This window comes from Tarenaya hassleriana, unplaced genomic scaffold (assembly GCF_000463585.1).
Source record: "Tarenaya hassleriana unplaced genomic scaffold, ASM46358v1 Cleome17, whole genome shotgun sequence".
NCBI classification, from domain to species: Eukaryota; Viridiplantae; Streptophyta; class Magnoliopsida; order Brassicales; family Cleomaceae; genus Tarenaya; species Tarenaya hassleriana.
The window spans coordinates 1,897,711-1,913,170 of record NW_010965122.1 but is presented as its reverse complement, the minus strand read 5'-3'; the positions used below and the strand labels follow the sequence as shown (position 1 = coordinate 1,913,170).

Below are 15,460 nucleotides of genomic sequence, written 5' to 3'. Positions count from 1 at the left end.
ATGGTCGGTAAAAAAAAAGTTACCAAGGACGAGAACTGTAATAATTTTAAAAGATTAAAAAAATGTAAAATAAAAAATTGAGGTAATCGGGAAACAGGGTTCCATGCTTTCTGAAAGAAGATAGTAACTTTATTTGCATATTCCAACTTTAAAATAAAATTAACGTCATTTTCCATCTCTCTTTTTTAGTCAAAAAAATATTTATCCAATATATAATTATTCTTTTTTTTCCCACTTAGAAAAAATCATTCTTAGCATTTTGACTTACAATACAAACATTGAAAGTAAGTATAGTCGAGAAATAGATTCCATGAAAGAAAGTCTGATTAGTTTATTTTTATTATAATAATATATACATCAAGAACAATATAAGTGTTAGCGATTGAAATTTTAGGAGCTGATTCTTGTTTTGATTACTTTTATTTTTAATAAACAAATTAAGAGTTGAATGTATGGAGTTTTCAGAATTTTTAAAATTTAAAAACAAAAAATTGACAATCACGATTTTATATATTTAGTTTTTTTTTAAATCGAAAATTATTTTAGTGAAAAAATCAATTAAAGAAACTTATTTTTTGGATTTAAAAATATTATAAAGACAAAAAAATCTAAATCTAAAAATCAAAATAAAAAAATCAAAAACTAAAGCTAAAAACTCAAAATAAAAATTATTATAATTAGTTATAACCTAAATATCCTAAAAATGTTTGGGTTTTATGTTGGTTATGGTTTGAATTTGGTTTTCAGTTTTTATTTAAAAATATGTTTATTTCACATATATATAATTTTATTTTCAGTTTAGATTTTTAAATTATATTTTTATATTCGATTCTAAACTTTTTAATTTAATTTATAAAATTATATGATTTTTAAATCAGATTCAATTTGAATACGGTTAGATGAGTTATCCTATTCGATTTTATTTATGGGAGTATTTTAAAAATAATCAAATTTTGTAAATAAAAAAAAATTGGAAATCTCACTTGTCTGTCTCTTACAGCAACTAAGGGACACGCACAAGTATTAAATAAAAAGAATACAATGTGGAGAACAAGTTACGATACTAATAATATATAATATATTAATAAACCGACACCCATTAATTTAACGAAAAAGATATTAAAAAAAAGAAAAAAGAAAAACAAGAGAAGCCGAATATAAGGGCTTCCCTTTGATTAAAATAGGATTAACACTGTCCTCATCTTTTCGAAAAGTTTTGGACTCAATGGAGGAAAAAACAATGGTGCAATTCATCTAAATCATACCAAATCAAAAAATATGTTGTTTTATTATTCGAACTATCCAAAATTTTTGAACGGTATTATTTTAAAAAACCGAAATTTTTAGAATTGAATCAAATCGAATTGAATAGAAATTTGAAAAAAAAAATCTGAAAAATTGATTTTTTTAAAAGAACTATTTTTTTAAATAAACATTGGAACCAAATCGAAAAGAACTCAATATAATACAATAACCGATTGATACCTACTTTTATAAAACCAAAAGAATCGAACCGAACTATTTCCGATCCAAATCTGAACCGAATACCGAAATGTCCACCCTTACTTATAATCACCCGAAAATATATGAATGCAATTAAAATTTGTTTCTAAAATAGAAAAATCGGATATTTAGGTATTTTGGATTCGGATAAATTGATATGTACTGTTTTTAGATTTGATACGAATTGGAATGTTTTTCAACATTCGTAATTATCCGTAAAATAATCGTTTTATATTTATTATAAACAATTATTTATATTTTTTAATTTTAGTTATAAGTCAATTAGTGAAATTTTGTAAAACAATATATTTATTATCAATGATAAAAAAAATAGTATATTAAAGGTTCTGAATCTGAATTTCGAATATTTGAGTATTCACTTATATATAAATATCCTCTCGGATATATGAATCTCTAAAGATATATTAATATCCCCTCGTATGCAAATTCATATATTTTAAAATTTTGTAATATTCAATATTAATTTATCATTATAAATAATTCGTATGTGATACCATATGAATACAAAACATCATTTGGCGGAACCTTCATAAAATTAATCAAACACGGCAAACGCGAATATCCACTTCAATTGATACAAGCTTGAGCAATGAAAACCATAAAGATAATTTGATATTCATAAAAAGAAGGTTTCACTTCTTTATTTTTTTTTAAAATTTCTCAAATAGGTATTTGTATTCTCCGTTGTAGAGGAATCGACCTCTCGGATCATCACCGAACACTCCCAAATCACTCGTGTGAGCAAAACAGAAAAGAATGCGAGACACCGGAGTTTTACGAATTCAGTACGGAGCTCTAACGCTCGGTACCTACCGAAGAATTTAGTATTTTAGAGATGAATTTGATTGAGTAGACAAGAAAATAAGATGTCTATGTCATCGGCTAAGAGAAGAACACGAAAAAGACAAGAGGATTTTGATGAAATAGTTACTTATATTGTTATTCATCGTATCACTTATATATATATATATATATAGAACAATAAAATAGAAAAAGTAAAATAAAAACAAACAAGGAAATAAGCACAACGGTAAAAGACATGACAAAAGAAAATGTCGATGTAACGCGTGCATGAAATCATGAAAAATATATTTGATTTGATTTTGTCCGTTAGCTTCTCATAATCGAATTGGGCTTTTGGCCCAAGTTTTGTCCAAGTAAAGTCCAAGACTTGATGTGTCATCATTTGTGTTCGTGTCCGAATTTGTTCGTCTGCGAGACATTCTGTGATCAAGTCCGAGCAATCCCGATCTTTTTCTCCAACATTCCAATACCTACGTCTCAGGAAGAGAAACAACGTTTGCTAGGGTTACAAAAGAGATCATCGCCGGAAATCGACCGGAAAGTCAATCCGACGCTCGGAGAACACAAGTTCACCGAATGAGAGAGAGAACGACCCAAAACCAAAAATCGCAAGTCTAAACGAAAAATACAAACCCTAGGTCTCATTTACTCGACCTCACAAATGACCATTTTGCCCCTACGCGTTTTGGAACCCTCTGACCGAAACCAAAGCTTCGAAAATTTCGCTCAGAAACTTTGTTGAAGACAACATCCGTCGCCAACTTATTGCGATGACAAAGATCTTAGATTCATTTTCTCTAAAAAAAATTCTAAAATATTTAGGGAAAAAAAAAGATCATAAGTAATTCAAGGGCTAGGCCCATGTATGCAGTGGCTGAATGGGCCTTTATCGAGTTTATCTTTTGAGATTATTTGAGGCCTAATGGGCCATTTTATTGAGCCATTTTATTGGACCTAATGTGTTTATGTATTATCAAAGATGTTAAAGATAATCTTCAATAGGTAGGGAAAACTAAGATGACTCGCTGGCCAGGTTTAAAAAATTTGAGCCCGAAAAAAATTTGTCTAACGAGCCAATTCGCTGCGAGTCGAGTTTATCGTGAGCCAATTTGGCGAGTTCACGAATTGGTTTGTGAGTTAGAAAAAATAGCTTTTTTAATATTTTTAATAGTTAAATTGTGGTTTTTTCTTGATTAGTTGTTTGACTCGTGAACCGATTCGTTCGACTCGTCGTACTGAACCAAATATTTTTTCGGCTCGCTAAAAAATGCATCGGGATAAGTTGGGTTAAAAAATTCTAAGAACGAGATGGGATAGATCGGTCCGGATCCATTTTATACACATCGGTAATAAATTCCTGGATGTCTATGAGAATTCGTTTTTACTAAAAAAAATATTTATTTTTAAAAAAATATTTTCGTTTTTATTTTATTTTTTTGTATATTAACTTAAAATTATATAAATTCATAATATAAATTTTTATTCTTATATCAATTCCATTTTAAGTCGAAGGATTCTACTTGTCCAAAATTGACCGGTTAGGAAGTGTTGAATATTTCACACTACAATTTTTTAATTTTTTTATAAATCGAAAGTTTACCGTGTACCGTTAATTTTTTTTCTAATTCTTTTTAGATAGAACATACCTTTCAGATTCAATAATTAAAAAAAAAATCACGTATAACCTTATTTGGATAAGATAGCGACACGAACAAACAGTTGTACGATTTTATTATCCATAAACTAAAAATCAAATTCATTGAACTCAGAAAAACAGCTGTGTATATGCATATATATATATATATATATATATATATATTATAATTTGAATATTTTTTTAAAAGATTATCTATTTTTTTTGTCTGCCACAAAATGTTAAAGATAATCTTCAATAGGTAGGGAAAACTAAGATGACTCGCTGGCCAGGTTTAAAAAATTTGAGCCCGAAAAAAATTTGTCTAACGAGCCAATTCGCTGCGAGTCGAGTTTATCGTGAGCCAATTTGGCGAGTTCACGAATTGGTTTGTGAGTTAGAAAAAATAGCTTTTTTAATATTTTTAATAGTTAAATTGTGGTTTTTTCTTGATTAGTTGTTTGACTCGTGAACCGATTCGTTCGACTCGTCGTACTGAACCAAATATTTTTTCGGCTCGCTAAAAAATGCATCGGGATAAGTTGGGTTAAAAAATTCTAAGAACGAGATGGGATAGATCGGTCCGGATCCATTTTATACACATCGGTAATAAATTCCTGGATGTCTATGAGAATTCGTTTTTACTAAAAAAAATATTTATTTTTAAAAAAATATTTTCGTTTTTATTTTATTTTTTTGTATATTAACTTAAAATTATATAAATTCATAATATAAATTTTTATTCTTATATCAATTCCATTTTAAGTCGAAGGATTCTACTTGTCCAAAATTGACCGGTTAGGAAGTGTTGAATATTTCACACTACAATTTTTTAATTTTTTTATAAATCGAAAGTTTACCGTGTACCGTTAATTTTTTTTCTAATTCTTTTTAGATAGAACATACCTTTCAGATTCAATAATTAAAAAAAAAATCACGTATAACCTTATTTGGATAAGATAGCGACACGAACAAACAGTTGTACGATTTTATTATCCATAAACTAAAAATCAAATTCATTGAACTCAGAAAAACAGCTGTGTATATGCATATATATATATATATATATATATATATATTATAATTTGAACATTTTTTTAAAAGATTATCTATTTCTTTTGTCTGCCACAAAATATTTTCTTTTGTTGAATATTGTAATCTCCTGATTCAATATAATTAGAGGATTACGTATGATAATTAAATCACAAAATCAGTAATCAAAATCTTATACGAAATTCGTCTTTGGCACCATTTAATAAAAGGATTGGACAAATCCAAAAATAATTAAGAGTTTATAATTAATAACATTGACAGAGACAATTGTTCTGCCGCTCTCTCTTGTCATTACATGTAACCTAAACTGCACAATTGCAGAGCTGTTGAACCGTCTGTTGATTATTTGTCGCACACGTTTTCGCACTTTTATTTATTTATTTATTTATTTATTGTAATCTCTTTGCCCTTTTTCCAATACGTCAGGCCAAAAATGTTCACAAGTATTTCAATTTTTTGAAACTCCGATTCTACGAATTTGTCAGAACAAAACGTTGAAAAATTCGCATAAATATAAAAACAAACAAAAGTTCGAAACTTTTCTCGTGGGTTGTTTTCGGATTTGTTAATCAAGCCTGCCGTCTTGTCCTTTCGGGTTCCCCTTTTCATCGTCTTCGTCAAAAGATTCTCGTGTGAACGCGGATTTTTAGGTTGATTTCCCTGCTCCATCAAAGTTCCTGCGAGTAGACTTTACTTTTTCCACCTTCTTCTTCTTCTTCTTCTCAAGGATTCGAAATCTGTGAGCCTCGTTCATGTTTCTTTCTGCCTTCAGTTTCGATTTTGAGATTTCTTCGTGAGTTGCAGCTGAGTTTTCGAGTTTTTGCTTTCTGGGTATTTTTCATTTTCGTGTTTCTGCAATGGTCAAACCCAAATTCTCTCCATTTCAGTTATGGGGTTTAGCTTTCCTCTTCTCCTTGCGCGTTTCTTCGGCCTCCGATGCTTTCTTCATCAACTGTGGATCGCCGAAGAACATGTCTGTAGACGGTAGAATCTTTGTCTCCGATTCCGACATCCTCAGCACTCCGCGAGGAATCTCGGTCAATGCCACGGGTTCTAATTCTCTCCCTCGAACCAACGATTCGGGCTTGTACGAGACAGCGAGAGTATTTTCGGGACGATCAAGTTACAGTTTCCCGGTCAAGCAACGCGGGCGATTCTTCATTCGCCTTCACTTCTTCCCCTTCAAATCCGGGGAGTACGATCTGAGCGAGGCCAGATTTTCGATTTCAGCCCAGAATTTCACTCTGATCAGAGATTACAATCCCCCGATGAACATGTCTGTTGTTAAGGAATACAGTTTGAACATCACGGCGAATGAGTTGACCCTCGAGTTCAGTCCCAAACCTAATCTCAATGCGTTTATCAACGCTTTGGAAGTGTTTCTCCTTCCAGAGAGCTTGATTCCTGAAGAAGCGACATTCATAGGTTCAGAAGCAAGTAGGCAGAACCTCAGGACTCGTGCCTTGGAGACAGTTGCTAGGGTTAACATGGGGAATTTGACAGTGACTCGAGATCAGGACAAGTCATGGAGGTTTTGGGATTCAGAATCTGCATATTTCGGACATGGCAATGGCGGTAAGACTGTGAGGAACATCACAGCAGTTAAGTTCTCTGGTGACGTAACAGAAGAAATAGCCCCGGCTTCTGTCTATGGAACAGCGACAAAGCTGCACTCTGATGATAACCTAATCCTCATTGCCAATCTCACCTGGAGCTTCAATGTGGATCCTGGTTTCGACCATTTTCTCCGGTTTCACTTCTGTGACATTATAGTGAATGCTTTTGGTCCCAAGAACCAGCTTTACTTCAACGTTTACGTCAATTCACTGTTAGTTGCTTCCCTTGACATGTCACAGGTCGCGAATGGTGAATTTGGAGTTCCTTATTTCATCGATGCAGTGATGAGGAAGGATAATGGGTATGAAGGGTATCTGAATTTAAGTGTTGGAACTGTAGGTTCTGATGATTACACGAATGCTTTTATCAATGGCTTCGAGATCTTGAAGATAAGCAACGAGAAACTCAGCCTCGATGTTTCAGATGCTATTCTTCCCAAGGGTTCTGTCCCTAACAAGAGTTCCAACCCGAGAATTGGCCTTATCGCTGGATTATCCGCCGCCTTGTGTGCTGCTCTGGCATTGTGTTTGGTTGCTTTCTTGTTGTGCAGAGGAAGAAGGAGAAGAAGAAGCAGAATCTTGCAGGTTGTTCATTGGAGAGAAGATGAACAGATCAAGGAGAGTGGAACAACGATCGGGTATCGTTTCCCCTTTGCTGTGATCAAGGAAGCTACTGATAATTTCAGCGAAAGCTTGGTTATCGGGTTTGGTGGGTTCGGAAAAGTTTACAGAGGAATCTTGAGGGACAAAACCGAGGTAGCCGTGAAACGAGGAGCTTCACATTCTCAGCAGGGACTTGCAGAATTCAAGACAGAGATTGAGATGCTGTCTCATTTCAGACACAGGCATCTGGTTTCTCTGATCGGGTACTGCGACGAGAACAACGAGATGATCATTGTTTACGAGTACATGGAGAACGGGACACTCAAGAATCATCTTTACGGGTCGGATAACCCGATGTTGAGCTGGAGAAAGAGGCTGGAGATTTGCGTAGGAGCGGCTAGAGGGCTTCACTATCTCCACACGGGTTCTGCAAAGGCGATCATCCACCGCGATGTAAAATCCGCTAATATACTCTTGGATGAGAATTTCATGTCCAAAGTTGCAGACTTTGGACTGTCTAAGACAGGTCCGGATCTCGATCAGACCCATGTCAGTACTGCGGTGAAAGGAAGCTTTGGGTATCTAGATCCAGAGTACCTAACCAGACAGCAACTCACAGAGAAATCCGACGTCTACTCCTTTGGAGTGGTAATGTTTGAAGTACTCACAGGTAGACCGGTGATTGACCCATCTCTTCCGAAAGAGAGAGTGAATCTCATCGACTGGGTGATGAAATCGCTCAAGAACGGGAACCCGGAAGAGATCGTGGACACGTTTCTTGCGGGACAAGTAAACCGAGAGGCGTTGAACAAGTACTGTGAGATTGCAGAGAAGTGTTTGGCTCCGAATGGGATAGATCGGCCTTCAATGGGGAATGTACTGTGGAATCTTGAGTTCATACTTAAGCTGGAAGCTAAAGGAGACGGAACAAACGATGAGAATCTCGTTGATCAATCAGACATGACAACATCAACCACTCAGTTCAGTTTCTCTGGTGGTGATGGAGATATTGCAGGGGTTTCAATGAGCCGAGTTTTTGCCCAAATGGTGAGGGAAGAAGAGATGAGATGACTTTTGTGATATGTATGTATGTATACATGTATGTATGTATACATGTATGTATGTACGTACGTTACACGTATGTATGTATGTATGGGGTTGGGTTTGTACAGAAGAAAGAGGTGTTATGTTTCCGATTACAATGATGTTGAGTCACACATTACACAACAGAACTTGTTTCGTCTTTTTCAGGCGATGATTTATCGGTTATTGGGCTGAACTTGTCGGCCCACTCGAATGATTAATAATGCAAATGGGCTAAATCAAGCATGTTCATGGCCCACATCAACTTCAATATCCAGAATTTGAAGATGTTTATTCCAAAATTCAATAGTTTGAATTTTAGAATTCGGTATCCGATTTTGACTCTTGAGTTGGTTGAATTCGAATGTTTTTTGGATATTTCAAATATTCGGATATTAGTGAGGGGAAAGACAATCACCAGAAACCTTATGTAAATTAATATATAGGATAACTTTGTAAATATTGATAATTTAAAAGACAATTAATATATAGGATAACTTTGTAAATATTGATAATTTAAAAGACAATTAATATATAGGATAACTTTGTAAATATTGATAATTTTCGGATATTCTAGGGTTATCTTTTGAACTCATAGCCAACTCTAAGACATAACGTCCGGATAATATATCTCGGGTTTTGGTTTGGTTATTTCGATTATAAAAACTATAATCATTTGATTTTTGTATAATTAAGTTTTGGTTCGAATACAGTTCAGTTTATATATGATTTTATATTCGTAAAAAATTCATTTTTTCAACGAAATTTATGATTTTTTTCGGTTCGAAATCGATTATATTTATATCTTATTCGGTTTGGTTATTTAGTAACCAAAATGGCTTACTCTAAGTCCACGCACCAACCTCCGGATTCCTTTCTTTCTTCCATCCCTTGTTATTGACTAACCATAATAACGAATTTTATCAGTGGAGGTTTGTATGTCGAATCAGACCGTTTCTTGAATACGAGCTACAAAGGAGGAAGTTATATATATATATATATATATATACATATATATATATATAAAAGATATATATGCGATCACACATGGCTGATTTTGATGATATAATAAAGCTTTTAGAACATGTTCATTTGCTTATAAAACTCATTTTGTAACTACCAAAAAGGTAGTTATTTAATTTATATATGAAGTTCTAATTTTAATTTCTAAATGCCGTTCTTCGCATGAATTTGACCCTATATGAAGTTTTAATTTCTAAAATTATTTAATTTATATTTTAAATATTTTTTAAATATCCCGCATCAAATAGATATTATATTTTTTTCCGTTTTTTTCCACCATTTCTGTGTGTTTTTTTCAATTTCAGTTGTAGTAAATTTCTTTTATTATATATATGTTCTTATTTGTTTGATGATTTCCCCTAGATTTGCATTCAATGAGCATTTTTATTCTTTTTGTTTCTCCAATTGGTTTCTCTCTGTTTTACTTTGTTTTTTTTATTACCATTTTTTATTTTTCTCTCAGTTACATAAATATATGAATTCTTCTTTTTTATGATTTTCCGTTTCTTTATAGTAATTTATAAAGTAATTTATTTTTTAATATTTAAACTTTTTGAAATCAGAATACATGTGTATACAATGACATAAGCGATACGTATGTTGGTTATGATACTCAAAAAGTATTTTAACTAAAGGATAAATCAAATAATGTGTTTTTATTGGACATATCTTTGTACATAAATCACGTAATCACGTATCCTGCTCATATAGCAAGTTTACATATTGCAGTAGTTTTCCTTTTATGTAAACTAGGTCACAGTCGATTGTATCAGTTGTATATATGCCGCTCAATGCAGAGAAATAAGACAAGCTTTTCTTGCGTACAAATCTGTGCCGTGACATGGTATTAGAGCACGAATCCTAAAATTCTCGATTCCCAATTTCGATTCCATGACTTCAGACACCGAATCTCCGACAGCAACTCCGACACCGACCCCGACACCGATTGCTCCTTCGAACTCGACTCCGACAATGCATCGCGCAACGATGGCACCCGAAAACGTGATTGTTCAACGTCGAACAATTTCGCCGTATGATCTTACTCCTAGCGACAACCCCGGCCTTGTTCTCTCCCAACCATTGCTTCGCGGAGACAACTACGATGAGTGGTCTATCAACATCCGTCAAGCTCTTAAATCACGTAAGAAGTTTGGTTTTGTTGATGGATCCATTCCGAAACCGACTTTGGACTCAGTGGATTATGAGGATTGGGACACCAACAACGCTCTTCTCGTTTCCTGGATCAAGAACACGCTCGAACCGCATCTCCGCTCGGATGTTGTTCATAGGGAATATGCAGAGGATCTGTGGAATTATCTAAAACGCCGTTTTGGACAGACGAATGCACCAAGACTTCTGAAGATTCGAATTGATCTTGCAAACTGCCGCCAACAAGGAACAACGGTGGAAGCTTATTTTGGAAGACTTACAAAACTGTGGGATGATCTCGCTAATTTCCGCATGTTGAAGACTTGCAATTGTGGAAAGTGTACGTGTGGTGTATCGGACATACTAGAAAGAGAGCGAAATGAGGATCGCCTCTACGAATTTCTGCTCGGACTTGATGAAGCATCTTTCGGCACGGTGCGCTCGAATCTGCTCTCTCGTCAGCCCTTGCCTAGTCTTGAAGAAGCCTACAATCTAGTCGCTCAAGAAGAAGACTCGAAACATGTCATTTCCAAGCCTGAAGACCGTCATGAGGTGGCAGTCTTCTCGGTGGCTACAGCTCCGAAACCTCGGACTCACTTGGAAGACAAAGACAAAACTGTCTTATGTTCGCACTGTAATCGAATGGGTCACGCCGCCTCCAGCTGTTTCCAACGCATTGGTTATCCCGAATGGTGGGGTGACAGACCACGACATCGGCCCGGTGCTGGCCACGGGCGAGGAACCCATATTCCGCCTACTGTTTCAGGTCGGGGTCGAGCCAGTGCTTCTGTTCGGGCGAATGCGACATACACAGCGAACCATGTCTCTGTTTCTCCTGGGATTTCCGATGCCGACAAGAGTGTCTTGGGCGATCTTAGTCCAGATCAGTGGCAAACACTGCTCGCGATGATAAATGGAACTCAACTTGCATCTGTCGAGACATTATCTGGTAAGAGTTCTGTTGCTTCTTGGCTTCTTGATTTAGGTTGTTCCCAACACATGACTGGGGATATCTCACTTCTCGATGACTTATCTCCGATGTCACCGTGTTCGGTTGTCTTGCCGGATGGCCGCCAGGTTTTCTCAGTTCAGACAGGCAGTGTTGTGTTGACCTCGACAGTCCGTTTGACCAATGTTTTCTTCGTTCCGGGATTGCACTGCAACCTGATATCCGTATCTCAATTGTTGGCTGACTGTGGTTGCTTTATCACGTTTGCTCACGGGTTTTGTGTTATCCAGGACCGCACTTCCAAGACACTGATTGGAGCGGGTGAACAGAGAGGGGGATTGTATTATTTCCGCAGTTCAGAAACTATCGCAGCAACTCGGATCAGTGATACTAAGTCTCTGGATTTGTGGCACAAACGTCTTGGACATCCGTCGCCAAAAATACTTACGCAGATTTCTGGATTTCGTTTTTCTAGCAGTAGTTGTTCTGAGATTGAGTCTTGTGATGTTTGCTTCCGCGCAAAACAATCTCGGGCTGCATTTCCTTTGAGTACGAATAAAACTACACACCTCTTTGAGTTAATTCATTGCGATTTGTGGGGTCCATACCGAAAACCGTCATTCTCGGGTGCAAAGTATTTTTTGACTATTGTGGATGATTTTTCGCGTGGCACGTGGATTTATTTGCTCTCTGGTAAACACGAGACCCAGTTTCACCTTCGAGCTTTTATTACTATGGTTGAACGACAATTCGGTACATCTGTCAAAACGGTTCGCTCTGACAATGGTTCCGAATTCCTTAGCTTACGCACATTCTTCTCCGAAAAGGGAATTCTGCACGAAACTTCTTGTGTTGGTACACCGCAGCAGAATGGTCGGGTTGAGCGAAAACACCGACATATCCTCAATGTCGCACGCGCATTGTTATTTCAAGCACATCTTCCTTTGGATTTTTGGGGAGAAAGTATACTTACGGCTGCTTATTTAATCAACCGTACTCCGTCCGCTGTCCTTGGAGGTAAAACACCATATGAGATTATTCATGGTCGCTCTCCGAACTATGCCCATCTTCGAGTTTTTGGGAGCATGTGTTATGTTCACAACCAGAATCGAAGTGGAGACAAGTTTGCTCCCCGTAGTTTTCGCTCGATCTTCGTCGGATATCCCTCCGGACAAAAAGGTTGGCGAATTTATAATCTTAATACAAAACAGTTCCATGTTTCCCGCGATGTCGTATTTGTGGAGACTGTATTTCCTTTTTGCGAAAATACAGTCCAGCCATCTTCCTCTGTTGTGCTATCTCCACCTGTGTTTCATGAAGACGATGACGTGTTCTTCGAATCTGGCCAATCTACGCCATCCTCGGCTGTTGTTCCTGAGATTTCCCCCAGTGCTCCTTCGACTCCAGCTTCCTCTTCCCCTGTTTCTGGAGTCAGGGGGGCTCTGCTGTTGCTGACCCTGCCGACCCCGTGTCTCCTTCCTCGTCTGCCTCTCCTGCAGTCATTTCATCGCCCTCTGCTTCTTCTCCTCTGCCGTCGTCGCAAAACCAGACTCGACCTGCTGAATTGGGGAGAGGTCAAAGACAAAAATTCCAGAATGTCAAGTTCAAAGATTTCCTCACCAATGCTGTAAGCACTACGCACATTGCTTCGTCTTCCCCTGTTTCCGTGTCAACCTGCAGCACAGCTTTCCCGATCGAAACATATGTCTCTTATGACAATGTTTCGCCAGCTCATCTGCATTTTCTTGCAGCGGTGACTGCTGACCGTGAACCACGAAGCTACAAGGAGGCTGTCCAGGATTCACGATGGCGACAAGCAATGCAAGATGAGATTGGCGCACTCGAAACGAATCAGACTTGGACACTGGCTTCATTACCTCCTGACAAGAAAGCTATCGGATGTAAATGGATATTCCGCATCAAATATCGCTCGGACGGTACTGTTGAACGGTATAAGGCTCGACTTGTTATTCTCGGAAACAATCAAACGGAAGGAATTGATTACGATGACACGTTTGCTCCGGTAGCAAAAATGGTCACTGTTCGCACATTCCTTGCGGTTTCTGCTGCTCGTCGATGGAATGTACATCAGATGGATGTGCATAACGCCTTCCTTCACGGCGATTTGACGGATGAAGTGTACATGAAACTTCCCCCCGGTTTCTCTCCTTCCGACTCACGCCAAGTATGTCGTCTCCGGAAATCTTTGTACGGCCTTAAACAGGCTCCTCGTTGTTGGTTCTCTAAATTGTCGACAGCTTTACGAGCCTACGGATTTCTTCAATCGGAGTCTGATCACTCGTTGTTTGTGTACAATCACGGACAGACACGCCTCCATGTACTGGTCTATGTAGACGATTTACTCGTTACAGGAAACTCGGATTCTGCCATGACATCATTCAAAGACTACCTTGGCACGTGTTTTCGAATGAAAGATTTGGGTCCAATAAAGTACTTCCTCGGTCTCGAGGTTGCACGCAGCCCCTCTGGAATCTCATTGTGTCAGCGCAAATATGTTCTCGACATCTTATCGGAGACAGGTTTGCTGGGTTCCAAACCGGCTGCATTCCCCCTTGATCAAAATCATCGTCTGGCCATATCTACCAGTCCTGTCCTCGCCGAACCTGAAAAATACCGTCGCCTTGTCGGACGCCTTCTGTATTTGTTAGCAACACGGCCTGATATAACGTACGCAGTACACATCCTATCGCAGTTCATGCACGAACCACGCGACGATCATTGGGAAGCGGCATTGCGAGTTGTTCGTTATTTAAAGCAGAATCCGGGACAAGGCATACTGCTGCGGACAGATTCAGACCTTCGGCTCAATGCTTGGTGCGACTCTGATTGGGCAGGCTGTCCCAAGTCCCGCAAGTCAGTTTCCGGTTGGCTTGTCCGCCTTGGTCAGTCTCCTATCTCCTGGAAATCCAAGAAGCAACCTACGGTTTCCTTGTCTTCCGCTGAAGCAGAATATCGTGCCATGTCTGCTGCAACGTGCGAGCTTCTTTGGCTAAAAGGACTGCTCCACTCCCTCGGCACATCTCACTCGGAACCCATGCTCCTGCACTGCGATAGCCAAGCGGCTCTTCACATTGCTGCAAACGATGTTTTCCACGACCGCACAAAGCACATAGAAGTTGGCTGCCACTTCCTCCGACATCATATCAGCTCAAATACAGTTGTTACTCGTCATGTCTCTAGCTCGCAGCAACTCGCGGACATATTTACGAAGGCGCTTGGTAAGAAAGAATTCGATATTTTCCTCGACAAGTTGGGCTTACACAACATTTACGCTCCAACTTGAGGGGGGGTATTGGACATATCTTTGTACATAAATCACGTAATCACGTATCCTGCTCATATAGCAAATTTACATATTGCAGTAGTTTTCCTTTTATGTAAACTAGGTCACAGTCGATTGTATCAGTTGTATATATGCCGCTCAATGCAGAGAAATAAGACAAGCTTTTCTTGCGTACAAATCTGTGCCGTGACAGTTTTGTTTCGGTAAGTTTTTTTTTTTCTGTTATTCGACAAGTTCATTAATTTGATCTGTTTATAGAATTGATTCATTTTTTAAATAAAAAATCTTCTTTCGGGATTTTTTTTTGTTTTTAATTAGTTTTTTGTAAAAAAAAAATGACGTCCAGTGAACTTCCGAAATACATATATAAAGAAAAAAGAATTGCTTCTACACCATTAGGGTTTTCTCCATTTTGGTCGCTGATTTTTCGAAAACAATATATAGACTCTACACATAAAAGCGTAACTCATACATTAAATACGCATAATATATATGTGTGTGTGTATATGTATATATATGCTAAAATGTTTTTTTTGGTTGTAAATTTATGCTAAAATGTTTAAAGATTAAAAGAAAAAAAAAAGACGATCACAAACAAGTGTACGTGCATGGAATGAGTTTTCATCGTGTAGGAGAGAAGCCGATGGCGTCGGCCATGTAAACATGATCTGATTCTCACGTGGAGACATTGATTGCATGCACCTTTTTCCTCACCAATG

General features: G+C 37.3%; 1 protein-coding gene across 1 annotated transcript; it reads left to right on the top strand.

Annotated features, from left to right (window-relative positions):
- Positions 1-5,554: 5,554 nt before the first annotated feature.
- On the top strand, positions 5,555-8,465 carry LOC104810000 (probable receptor-like protein kinase At2g39360). Its single transcript, XM_010536153.1, has one exon. The coding sequence runs from the start codon at positions 5,872-5,874 to the stop codon at positions 8,302-8,304; it is 2,433 nt and encodes an 810-aa protein (XP_010534455.1). The 5' UTR covers positions 5,555-5,871; the 3' UTR covers positions 8,305-8,465.
- Positions 8,466-15,460: the final 6,995 nt, after the last annotated feature.